This window comes from Engraulis encrasicolus, chromosome 24 (assembly GCF_034702125.1).
Source record: "Engraulis encrasicolus isolate BLACKSEA-1 chromosome 24, IST_EnEncr_1.0, whole genome shotgun sequence".
Lineage (NCBI taxonomy): Eukaryota > Metazoa > Chordata > Actinopteri > Clupeiformes > Engraulidae > Engraulis > Engraulis encrasicolus.
This window is the reverse complement of record NC_085880.1, coordinates 17,173,528-17,187,316: the sequence shown is the minus strand read 5'-3', so window position 1 is coordinate 17,187,316 and position 13,789 is coordinate 17,173,528. Positions and strand designations below refer to the sequence as shown.

Sequence of the window (13,789 nt, the reverse complement as noted above, 5' to 3'; positions counted from 1 at the left end):
GACAACACTTTAAACACAGCAACTGCTGATATTCTGTTGGTTGTTGTCTCCTTCTCAAGGAACGATAATGGAGGTTTTTTTATTGTGTCTTCTCTGGGCACACTGCTCATCTTTCCACACACCTCCTCTTCCCACGGTCTCTTCTAGAGTTGAAGGACGACTTCTGAATTAATTTGCACACAAAATCTCAATCCAATTTGGGAATGTAGTGATGAGAAAATAGAAATGCAAAACGGCGGTCCTCTTTCAGTCATACTGAACAGTATCTGGCCATTATCTGAAAAGCGTGCCTGCGTGCGTGTGTGTGTGCGTGAGTGCCTATGTGTGTGTGTGTGCACCCATGTTTGAGTCTAATGCATAATGCCAATGTTCATACATTGACCTCATCACTGAGGTCATCAGCGTACCGATGTGATATCTGGTACATACACATACAGTAATAACATCATGTACTGAATTTGCCTCATCAAGTCTTCAGTGTTCTTTGTGCATGGTATACCGGTATTCTAATTTCAAGACATCTTCAGTCTCATCTCCATATACTGAGTTATTTTGGGCAGCAATTTCACGATTTTGTCTTTGTCCATGCAAGTCAGTTCCATGAGAGATGAGCACACGCTACAGACTTGTTGGCCACCGTTGGAAATAGCACACTGGGTCACCATTTCTAGGTTGTGTTGTTAAATGGGTTTCATAAATAAACAAGTAAATAAATAAACAACAGCGGATAGATACCAAGAGCAGATAAACAAAGCCCAGAGAATACAGGTAGTTGGTTGCTCCTCATTTGTGACCCACGGTCCTCATATTTACCTGTGCTGGTGTAAGCATACGCTGATTGTGTGAGAAACACTAGACCATGATGACACCATTATCTCCCTAGCCCTCCTACACGAGCCCCTTTATCTAAATGCAAATGACAAAGTCTTTAATTTGTACTCCAAGGACACCCGCCCACCCACCACACATGGACAATCGAAGACAGCCGTTTCCTACAGCGTAAACATGTCATGGGATGTACTCATTGACACGCCATTGTTATGCCTGGGAGAGAGCCTCACATGTTTCTCTCTGAGGACAAAAAAACCCAAACACTCGTCATCAGCCTATAGCACAATATGGCAGTCGCTAGACACTGTAGTTCTAGAATGTGCAAATGGCAGAGAAGAAATCAAACAGCTTCTTTCCCTTTGAGTTGCCAGTGGTGGCTTTGTGGCAGCATGAAATAGCAAAGAGACATCTTGCAGGCAGCAGTTATTCTGTACTCCCAAAATTTCAACTTGCTATTCATAAAACATGGACACTATGACTTGTTATGTGTGATATTTGACTTGTGTAATACTGATGGTGTATTTAATTTTTACAGACATTCCAATATTGTTTTTTTTCACTGAAGGTGTGATTTTTCTCGTTAGATCTCTGGGTAGCTTTGTTCAAGGTTTATTTCACTACTCCATTAACAATAACAGATGGTATTGCCAACTCTAATTTCTTTCTCTCTCCATCTCATCCTTTCTAATTGGTATAGGAACTTGGTGTGAGTTAAACGTGGATGAGTGCGACTCCAACCCGTGTCAGCACAATGGCCGATGCGTGGACGGTCCCAGTGGTTACCAGTGTGTGTGTCCGAGGGGCTTTACGGGGCTGCACTGCGAAACCAACATCGACGACTGCCTGTCAGCCCCATGTGCCCACGGCAGGTAACTGACACGTCTCTGTGACTAACTATGCATTCAATTCAGATAGATCATTGTAGTCCGTGAAGGATTTCCGATTGCGGTATTGACTAACAAGATTAATAGGTCACTGGTCATTTATCTTGATGCATATTTTAACCGTGTTCACCACTACAGCTGCGTGGACGGCAACGGAACCTTCCACTGTGACTGTGAGCTTGGCTGGAGTGGCTACACGTGCGAAACCGATATCGACGTAAGTCCCTCGCAGCACACCTCAAAAACGCAAGGCTAATGATCAGTGAGAACTTACTACGTGTCAGGTCGACTGACTAACTGTCTTTTACTATCCACATTCTGAGCAGCTGCTGAGGCGAGATATGTGGCTTGTGGCTTTCTTTTGAATAGAAGTGCAGTAAAGAACGGTAGACTGGGCTGTGCTGGCTGAGCTTAGCTGGCATCCAGTGTTGCCAGATTTGTCTGATCAAAATCCGCCCAAAAGGTTCTCGAAACCCGCCAAAATGTGCTAAATTCTGCCCAATTTCAATAAATTGCATTGGTTTCTATGGGCACAAAACTGCTTAAAAAAACGGCAAATGGCCCTGTTTTCCCGCTTTTACCTGCTGACGGCCATCCCAAGTAGTCCAATTGGGCGGCAACCGCCCAATCTGGCAACACTGCTGGCAACATGACTCACTCCTCAGACTGTGATTCATCACACACCTTTTTACCTGCAGCCGTGATTGACTACGTCTCTTGACAAGTAAAAGGGCCCCTAAAGCTCAGAGTAAGTGCCTCTGCGTGGCATTGACTGAAAAGAGAATATGTCAATTTCCATTCTCAATCCACTATTGGGATTCCACTGTATTTAGTTCTCAGCAGTTCTCGAAAATCAGCAAGGACACAAGGGCTCTTTTTTTCACCGGAATAAAAGGTGCTAAAAATACACATATGGTACTTTGCTGTGCCCTCCACATTCTTTAGATACCTCTTTTACATTTTCATAGCATAAAAATGTAGGTCTTTTTAATAATGGTGTATTTGTCCTCTCATGAACAATAATGTGAGCAAATACTTTTAAGTCTAAGTTTGTTTTAATCCCATCTTTATGCCATTTATTTCTGATATTACATATTTAGACCTTTCATCTGAAGCCACGGGGTTGTAGCTGTCCTGCTACATATCCAATATGGGATTGGCTTGCAATGACAAGCACGTTGTCAGCAGCTCCGACTGCCTTTGGTGTCACTGGAAGGTGTTGCGGCATTGATAAAAGGTGGAGGTTCTGTTGTCCAAGCTAATCCCAGTTACACCTCTGTCAGCGTGGCGACTGTCTCAGAATGACTGAAGATTTTGGTTATCCTTCCGGCGATGCTGGATATGCCGCCCAATGTTATGCCCAAATGTCAAGTTTGGTCCGAAAATAAGATTAGGTGTGTCAACATGTGTAATGTTTCACTTGTTGTCACAAACATTTTGCAGACCCATTTTTCCTCTTAAAGTGATACTGTCCCATTTTTGGAAATAGGCTCATATTACACCTCCCCTTGAGTTAAATAATTGAGTTTTACCTTTCTCTTGTACTTCCTGTCGTTCTCTGAGTACGGCAGTGTAAATTTTACCTCCAAGCTAGCAGTTAACATTGAGTCCTATGAGACCAGTTAGCCGCCAGCTGGTCTCATAGGACTCAATGTTAACTGCTAGCATGGAGGTAAAATTTGAGAACGATTGAAAGTACAAGAGAAAGGTATATCTCAATTATTTAACTCATGGGGAGGTGTAATATGAGCCTATTTCCAAAAATGGGACAGTATCACTTTATGTCCTAAGATGCATCCCGCAAGCCAGTAAAATGGTTCCCAATCTATTTGTGCATAAGATGCCGTTGTGGTGTACATTCTACCGTATATACTGGGTTTATTGTTGAATGTAGGCTCAGTATACTGTACAACACCCAAAAGATTGCCTCCATTGTGAAGGGCATGCTCATTTGTCCTTGTACCGTCCCCGGAAACATTGCTGAAAACAAAAGAGATGGAAATGCACATGCATGGCACAAACAAATCTCTCGTGTGAATGCTTGTGATGGCATGGAGACCTTCTACTTTCACACTGATTCATTACTGGTGTGTGGTGTGATTGAGCCCCAGAAACCCCAGGTACAGTAGATCAGGCATCTGACACCTTGAAAGGAGACTCAGAAGTGTTTTCTTCCTGGGAAAAGTCAAGAGTTACACACACACACACACACACACACACACGCAAGCATGCACGCATGCACACACACGCACGCACACACACACACACACACACACACACACACACACACACACACACACACACACACACACACACACACACACACACACACACACACACACACACACATGCCCCAGGTGTTTCAGATCAGCATCTTGTTAATTTGGGCACATGACAGTTCCACAGACTGAATCTTTCATAAATTCTTTTTTTTTTTGCACACAATACAGTATGAAATGAGAATTGCCATGGTTGAAGAAGTGCATGTTACATGCCGCAGTAAATTGAGAATTGAAATTAAAAAATGCGCTGAAGTAGACAGGTATCTGTTTATCATTGTTGAAGACGTACATATTTCTGTCTAGACATTTTGACCGTGGCCTGGGATGAACAGTACTCGGCGGCGATGACTAAGCTATGCCGGTGGGTTTATTTGTGATGATGCCTTCAAATCCTGAAGGTTTGCAGGAGGCTTGAATACTTAACTTTGACATCAATCGAGTTTTATTTTGCCTACTTTTTTATTTTTCCTTCTTTTTTATTTTGCCTACTAGGAGTGCAGGTCCAGGCCGTGTTTGAATGGAGGATCTTGTGTGGACCTGACTGATAAATACGCCTGCTTTTGCCTGGATGGATACGCCGGGAAGAACTGCGAAGTCGACATCGACGTATGTCAGCGCAACGCATCTCTGTGCTTCAACGGAGGCACATGTGTGGACGGGCCCGGTTCCAATTTCACCTGCAGGTCAGTGTGTATACGGGTAGATGACGGATAGGCAGCAAAAAACATTTTTTTCACAAAACATTGTTTATGAGGGAAAAAAGTATATGTCTACGTAGTGCAGCAATTAATCTTTCAAAAAATCAAAGTGGTCACAATGTTGGTCTATTCATTGATTATTTATTTACGTTGATAAAGCAATTTGCTGAAAATGTGTCCTTTGGTGTGACGTTAAGAAATAAATATATTAAGTAATGTAGAAATGGCTTGATGGAGTTTTATGAACATTGTTACACTCTTCATATTTATTGCAATTTTTTAAAGTCTTAATTTCATGAGAAATTACCATTTAAGTATTTTTTTTCCCATTAGAAGTGAGATTATTAGAAACCTTTGAGGAAAAACAGGGATATCTTTCTTTTAAATGTTCAAAATTGTCAGAATTTATACTAACTTTTCAGGGACGATAATTTGTTCTTCCCTAATGCAATATTCAGTGTTTATCAAACATATTGTTTAGCTCAAACAAATATTTGAGCGTTTTATAACATGTCACACCGTAGGACATTCATGTCACGCTAAAGGACAGAAATGCAAATTGAGCCAGAAACAAATATATCAACATGATTATTTTGTTTTTTTGATCATAATATAATGTTGTAGTCAATATGGACCTACACTTTACACTTATAAGTCTTTGAATCGTCGATTATCAGCCTATCGTAACTCTTAATGACAGCCATGCGGTCATTGAATGTAACCTGCAGAGCTCATAAGACTCATACTGAAGGGTGACCTTGGCATGACCATCACACTTTTGTAGGTATGCTATGACTGTCACACCATTGAACCTGTAGTGTGTAGTGGCCAGTGCCTGTTTGGTATCTCAAGCTGGACAGCACATTTATGCTGTATATTGAGCTCTCCACAGCATACTTTATTCATCTATACTCCTCTATATACTCTCTCAATGATCTTTCCTTCACTGTTACCGTTATATTTTATGGTTTCAAAGCACCATTAATGACATTTTATATCATTTGACAGTATCTAAAATCAACAGCAAATATTCATCAACAATGCATCAAAGTATAAATTCCAAAGGCCAATAAAGGAATAAGTAATTTGAATACACAACATTTATCTAGTCAAACAACAAAACAAAAAAATATGTACTACCAGTTGTTTTAAAAGCTATTTCTCAAATATCTAGTCCCTTGGTGTGACCTGTTTGTCCTTTGGTGTGATACTCCAAAGTGTCACACCATAGGACTTTTACCATCACACCATAGGACTTTTACCATCACACCATAGGACTTTTGAGCTTTTGAGTTAATTTAAAGCCATGTCGTTGCCAACTGAAATACAATTTCACCTTTAGTAAGATGCATTTTCATACATCTACATAAGAAAAAAATATGAAAAATATACACTATTGTCAAAATGTATTTTATGGCTGTCACACCAAAGGACTACAAAACTAATACATCTTGTGGTAGCAAAACATAATTGATTGACTGAAGAACTCTGAGAGAAAAATCTAAAATCCACCCTTGCCATTGGCTTCTTAAGGGTCTAAAGTCACAATTTATGTACCGCTGGAGCTTCAACAATAGATAATTATCCACAGAATTAACCAAAAAAATGATGTCACACCACAGGACATTATTTTCTGCGACAAAGTTTCACAAGTCCATACGGTCTCAGAAAAACAGGAAAAAAATTAAGCATTGCCACTTGCTAAAATAAAAACCTTGAAAAACATGCCAGGGTTGTTTAGACAAATGACTGAGCTTTGATTATTTATTTAAAAATGTTTTAATATGGAGAATAGAGCTGGGCGGTATACCGTTAAAAAAACGTGATCTCGGTTTCACCTACACAAGGTTCTCTTTTTGATGAGAGACGGTTTTGTTGTTGTTGTTGTTCATACTTGGTTATGTGCGAACTTCATACTTCGTTTCACACTTCATTTCAACTCTGCTTTATAAGTCCACTGTTGCTTTTCTACTAGGAAATGTCAACACAATTTAAGATGTTGATTGAAGCAATACAAATAATTGGTTAATCACGCTAAAGAAGAAGAAGCTGGTGAGAGTGAAGCATAGCCTAGGAGAACCCACATGGCATGGATGAATTAACTTAGCCTTTTATTTAACTTTGTGAGATCAAATGTAAGCTATTCTAATAGGCTACAACAGTTCTCAGATTCTTAACTATATTTAATTACCATCCCAACTGTGTGTGCAGGACTGCTGTTAAGGCTGAGTTTTGCCATTGAGGCTAATTTAGCCTAGCTTACAAAATGCAATGGGCAGACAAGATACATTGCAAGATACATTGCTGTTTGAAATGATTTGGGAGCAAAATAGGAGCGAAATACATCGCCATATGACACAAACTACCTGACAAAATACATTCTACGTTAGATTTGGCCTTTAATTCAAAGAAAATATTCACACAATGTCAAGTAAATCCGTTTGTTTTCGTGTATCTTCAGTCTGCTCCGTTTCTGTCCCACTCGCTAGTCAAGCGCTGCGCAAGCGCTACATGCGGTCCTAGTGATCAGTGTTGCCAGGTGTACAACGAGAACTAAGCAATTAGTGTTGCCAGGTGTAGAACAAGAAATATGCCGTTTTGGGCTGTCTTGGAAAAAAAGCCAAAAACAGCTGCTTATAATAATTTATTAACCCTTTTTACTTGAAAGGGAACTTAAAGTGCTGGGTAGGGAAATATAAACTATAAATTATAAAAATATTATTGAAATGAAAAATTGATAAAATAGAAATGGAGATTAAATTCATGATTTTATCTCATTTTTAAATTTAATTTCAGTTTTTTTCGTCCGAAAGATTAAGATTTGGGGGGAAATCGCCGCTTATCAAAAAAACGTGCAGAAAACCGTGATATCAATTTTCATAAAGAAAACCGTGATGCAAATTTTTTCCAAAACCGCCCAGCCCTACTATGGAGAACCAGGCTTGCCTCAGTCACACCATAGGACAAATGTGACATTTGACTCAAAATTAAGTATACTTATTTAAGCTCTGGATTTATTACACATTACTTTTTCACAACAACGACATTAGTTTAATCATTTAAAGCATTGACAATTTTGAAAGCATGAATTTACTTAATTTTAAGAGCCTGCGACAGCAAAATTTACACGTCACGTCATCTACCCATACATAGTTGATATCCTCGCTTTATAAGATGCTAAAAGTAACCTTTGAGGATAATATATATGAAACAGTTCTTGACACCAAAGGAGATGCATCTGAGAGTACTGTTCTGCTCATTCCATTGGTCAGAATACGTAAATAGATGCCAAGGGCGAGTGCAATTTGCCTTGCCAATGTCCCTTTAGGCCTCCATTCAATGAAGTGTCACAGGATTGATTGATGCATCACAGCTGATGGACAGGCAATATAATTCAACTATCCATCTGCAAAAACATGCCTATAGGTGTTTATGTTTACAGCGTACCAAACCAAGAGTGTTCTTCTCTGTTGCCTTTTTCTCAATGATAGTCTGAAATGAAGGGGGCACACGTGGTGTTTAAGCTGAGGTGTTGCAGGAGACTCAGTAAAGGCAACAAAGGGAAGAAGTTCCAGTATACTCCGGTATGCACTGCGCAGGCAAGCACTAATTACTGTAATTCAGTGGTTTTCAACCTTTTTTGAGACAAGGTACACCTTTTCGAGAACAAAATGCCAAGGCAAACCATCAATTGTAAATGTTAACTTAAAATAACCCCCTATTGCCTATCTTAACAATGTACAGTCTTTTTAAAAACAATTTTTCACGGCACACCAGATGATCTCTGGTGGCGCACTAGTGTTCCCTGGCACAGTGGTTGAAAAACACTGCTGTAGTTAATAAGACCATGCCACCAAATCTTGCACAAGCGAATTAAGCCATGTGTGTACATTACAAGTCCTATATTTGGTGACTTGAAGTGTGAAGTTTAAAATTCGTATTGAGGAAATCACCTTGATTAAACGTAGAGATTGCAACCTTAGATGGCAAGCCTGCGAGGTTAAGTGTAACAAGAGAGTCCAAATAAAGCTAGTGGCTAATTAGTGAGATTGACCACATTTTTTTTTATCCGGTGTGGCATTTTGCAGCATTAAATACCAGTGCCAAATGTCGAGCTGCGCAGTTACTGCCTCTGGTAAGGCCACCGGGGCACTGTATTAATCAGTGTGTTGAGGACATCACATCCGAACACAGATGAACTTAAATAATGTGTTGCACTATGAGGAGAGAGAGAGAGAGAGAGAGAGAGAGAGAGAGAGAGAGAGAGAGAGAGAGAGAGAGCGAGAGAGAGAGGAAGTACTAAAATGGCCTGACATATAGAGAGAGAGAGAGAGAGAGAGAGGGAGGGCGGGAGGGAGAGAGAGTAAATTGGATAGCTCTTTTATGTCTGTTTGACAGACTGTATCATGAAAATCTCTGTTTATTCTGTGATCAATTTTGCATATATACAAAGCTGTGCATAGTTGTATGCGTGTGTGTGTGTGTACTCTACAGCAGTGTTTCCCAACCAGGGGTACGTGTACCCCTAGGGGTACGCGAGCACACTGCAGGGGGTACTTGGAAAAATGTGATTTTAGCAAATGCATGGAGCATAGTAACACTGGGATAGAGAACGCAATATAGAACATGAGTTAGGGGGTACTCATGGCACAGCAAAAAGGCTTAGGGGGTACATGAGACAAAAAAGGTTGGGAAACACTGCTCTACGGTATAGTGCAGATACGGCAGCCAGGCTTAAGCAATAGCCATATTTGGGTATTCGATCATGGCACAGTGATCTGCTCCATCTGTGATGTATGTTAGCTCTTTGCAGTGTATATCTTTGTATTGAAATCTTATCTCCCGAATCCATGCAGCAAATCAGTGGGAAGATGAAACTGCAAATGGAGTCAGTGGGTGTAGCATCAGCACCACTTGAAATCAGTGCCTACAGCCATGTATGCAATGCATTCAACATGCAGCGCAGTGCAGCGTGGACAATTATGAATAGGGGATTGTAAAACAGAGAAATGTGGTCAGTGGAAAATGCATTTTTTATTGGATTGATTTTTTTCTCAAATGGAAAACAAATGCTCTGGTTGCACCCGGTATTAGGGTGCACTCTGCCACTAGCTTATACCACCGGCGACTCATTTGGTAATGGATACAAGCGCACGCCTCGGCCAGAGCGGCAGGAAGAAATGTGCTTCAATCAATTTTGTATTAGGCTCCCATATTTTGCATAACAGTGCTGAATTGCCCCAGATTGGATGATGATTCGTGGATTTGATAGCCACTCAACTGCCTCCGGGGAAAAGTGCGGCCCTCTCTTTAAATTGCATTTCAATTATCTAACTGGGTAACAGCTAAGAGCTCTCCCCCTATCTCCGCACGGAGTGTAATTTCACCAAGACGCGTCCTCAAGTAACAAACAAATTAGACACAATTATCAGCAAAAGGGCTCTACATTAAAGCGTGTGTTTGTATTTACGTTGACGACATTCTCGACGTGTGGATCTTGAATGTTGAATGAGTGTGGTGTGTGCTGAATGGTGTCATCAAGCCTCTCAGTGCTGCAGGCGAAACAAATGTTGAGCAAATGTTCCCATCATAATAACCACATAACATTATTTATGTGTTAGGATAATGTTTCATGGCTTGGCAGTGCATGCTTTTGCTGGGAGTGCTCAGATGCTTTACGACACCAGTAACGGTTATTGGGACCAAGCCCCCACCATGCGCAAAAGTCTGTTCAATCCATTCATGTTGGTTTTATGTAGAATATAGAATGGCAGTTGGTTAACATACAGTATAATTATGGTGCCTTTCATTCCCACCATCATAGATAGCACTTTGGGAATTTACGTTCCGTATATGGTCTGTCTGACCTGCCATTTGGATATGAAGTATATGGTAGTAAGTATTAAGTGTATTCCATCTTTTAAGTCTAGATTTATCTTTCCCATATGGTAAATGGCAAGTGTGATTTTTATAGGCCGCCACATGGGCAGGGTTCCATATTGGCAGAGTTCAGATTTATTCCAGCGAAACCTGAATGTGATTCAGACACGGGGCAGGTGGCTCGAGACAATTTGTCAGTGAATAAGTGAATTATAACAGCAATTATCACGTCACACTGGCCAATACTCTTCTGTGGTAATAATATAATTTTCAGCTGCTGTGCATGCCTACTGTACAAAAAACCTGCATGCCATAAGTACAAAATGATGAAAGCGAAAGCCCAACTGGGAAACTACAACTCCCATTGTCATTGTGACACAGCACTCCACACCACACAAGTGTTCACTGCACACTACACATAACAAAATTGCATTTATGCTTCAGTTATGATATTCAATTGAAGTGATGAAGCGGTTTAACACTTCCATTCCAGATGTCCACTTGGGTTCGTTGGGGATTTCTGCGAGGTGGATTTCAACGAGTGCTGCTCTGACCCTTGTCAGAACGGGGCTGTTTGCCAGGACCTACCCAATGGATACCACTGCCACTGTAGACCCGGTAAGCAAGCAAGGCCCTCTTCTCCCCTTAACCCTTGTAAGGTGTTCGGGTCATTTTGACCCGTTTTCAGTTTTTGGCTTGAGAAAAATAGTCAGTTATTATTTTCCACACTGAGATTCACTGGCTTTGGCTCATTTTCAGTGAGGAACATGAATCTGACAAAAAAAATAGTGACCCCCTTGCTAACCCCCCCTGCATATTTCTATTACACAGAAGGTGTTCCCAGGTCATTTTGACCCGTATCACTTTGGGGGGCTTAAACATCAACATTTTCTAAACTCTCTGATACAACAGTACAGTGCTCACATGTTGAGTAGACAAGACAGAGGGTGAAGTATGTGGAAAAAGGAGTGCAGATATTGTTTGGTCCTTCAGTTGTGCATCAATGTTTCAACCTTGCGCGATAAGAGCACTAGTGGTTCAATTCGAGAGCTTGGATTGAGTTTACTCACTTTCTTCACTGTCTCCTTATCTTTCTCTCTCTGTATCTCCCACTCTCAAAAACATAAATAAACAAAAATTCACAGCCAGGGTGAGGGGAACATGAGCTGTGATTTTTCCCTTTTGTGTTATTTTTCTATGTGCCCGGGTCAAATTCACCTTCTATGTAACCAAAACACGAACACATTACAAGGGTTAAAAAGAATAACTCACAAGTACCAAATTACACCCAAGGTGCTGGAACGGAGAATGGCTTCAGATAGCAACTGGGCACACACACCGCAGTTGGTTTTTATCACAAGGTTGTTTTGGATGCCGATCATTAACGGCTTGCTCAGTGCTAATGGCATTGGCGTCGTAATGTTGCGTGCCTTGTTTTATGTCTGCCTATAGACCCGGGCAGGGACAGCCCAAGGCAGAATAGCGGCAGCTACCTGAGCCCTTCAAGATAAGAGAGAGGCGCGCCATGACCCTGTGAAGTGGCTCCATATTTATTTACTAAAGTGAAAAAGGCAAATCACACCGAATTAGTCACATCCAACATTGTGTTTATTAGCAGTTTATCTGGCGAGTTTCCACAAAAGGCTGTGATTTAACACGATTTGCTCAGGAACAGTTGGGGGTCGTGCCTGTCTGTCATTGATGACATTTTTGGCTCTTGCATACTTTTTTTTCTCTTTTTTCTTTTTACTTCCGTGTTCTTTGTGATTACCTTTCCACAACACACTGAAAGGCTCTTTTGTTGTGGAGATGAAGGCCGAAGCCAGTTCTCATTTTCTAGATTACCATCCAGCTGGATCCGTCCTACGGTAGCCCCACCATAAAAATACAACCGAGTCAGCACATCACATCAGGAGGCTGTAGTAGTAGCAGCAGCCTTGTTATTACAGCTATGTACTGTTAGGCTAGATTATTACAGCTTTTTACTGTTATACTAGAGGTGAAGTATGGTCGGAGGAAAGGAACTCTGGGCAGGGGAGTAGAAAAGTAAGTACGACTACAAGAAAACATTTCTACTGGTGTAAATCAGAATGCCACCCTGCCAGAACGCTGGACGTCAGTATGGCACAGGGGAGCCATGCTGCCACTTGTCGAAGCAGAGGAGAGCTGTTGTTCACATGTGTGTCGTTCAGGATGTATTTGTCTCTTGACTTATTTATTTCTGTCATATTGCATTATGTTGTTGTAATTACACAGCAGCTATGCTTTCTTCACACCTTGGATGCTCTTGGGGGAGAGGAGTAGAAAGCTTTGGGATTGTGGCGCCGACCATAAAAACATTGTGCTCAGTCAGACGACAACACTGACTTTCTCTTTTTCTGTGAAGCACTGAGATCGATACGGTGTTACACAGCCGGCGATGTTTTAGGAGAAGTGAAGAAGCAGGTGTGACTTTTAAAAGGAGAAATTCCAATGCTAAAAAAAATAAAAAAGTTATTGCAGTGTATATATGGGGATGATTTTTTTCAGAGTATCAGCGTTGGTTATGCCCATATATTGTGTTTTGGTTCTGCCTTCTTTGTTGTCCTTTCTTTTACCCTTTCTTCCTTGTCTGTTTTCATGCCTTCATCCCTCTCTCTCTCTCTTTCTCTCTCTCTCTCTCTCTCTCTCTCTCTCTCTCTCTCTCTCTCTCTCTCTCTCTCTCTCTCTCTCTCTCTCTCTCTCTTTATCTATCACTCTGTCTTTGTTTCCTTGCTCCCCTGTGTTGGGGTGCTTCTTGCCAGTGTACTTGTGCATGCTGATGGCGAGCCAAAGCAAATCACTGTGCTGGAGTTACGATTGATACTCACTTCAGAGCCATGGTGCAGGGCAGGCAAGCGGGGCAGCAGTGTGTGTGTGTGTGTGTGTGTGTGTGTGTGTGTGTGTGTGTGTGTGTGTGTGTGTGTGTGTGTGTGTGTGTGTGTGTGTGTGTGTGTGTGTGTGTGTGTGTGGTTGGGGTTGGGTGTGCTTGTGGAGGTGTGTTTGTGTGTACCATCTGTGTGTGTGTGTGCTTGTGTTTGTGTGTGTGTGTGTGTGTGTGCGTGCGTGCGTGCGTGCGTGCGTGCGTGCGTGCGTGCGTGCGTGTGTGTGTAGAATAGAGTGGGCTGGCAGAGGAATGTTTGTGTGTGTGTTTGCGCACGTGTGTGTGCATCTCCGTACATGCATGTGAGTGTAT

The 13,789-nt window shown here is 41.4% G+C and overlaps 1 protein-coding gene across 1 annotated transcript in view; it reads left to right on the top strand.

Annotated features, from left to right (window-relative positions):
• eys (eyes shut homolog) overlaps nt 1–13,789 on the top strand; it is a 364,937-nt gene that overhangs the window by 152,925 nt on the left and 198,223 nt on the right. Inside the window, exons 28-31 of the mRNA XM_063191194.1 lie at nt 1,529–1,700; nt 1,854–1,932; nt 4,490–4,680; nt 11,069–11,193. Coding sequence (XP_063047264.1) covers nt 1,529–1,700; nt 1,854–1,932; nt 4,490–4,680; nt 11,069–11,193 — 567 coding nt within the window. The remainder of the gene's footprint in view (nt 1–1,528; nt 1,701–1,853; nt 1,933–4,489; nt 4,681–11,068; nt 11,194–13,789) is intronic.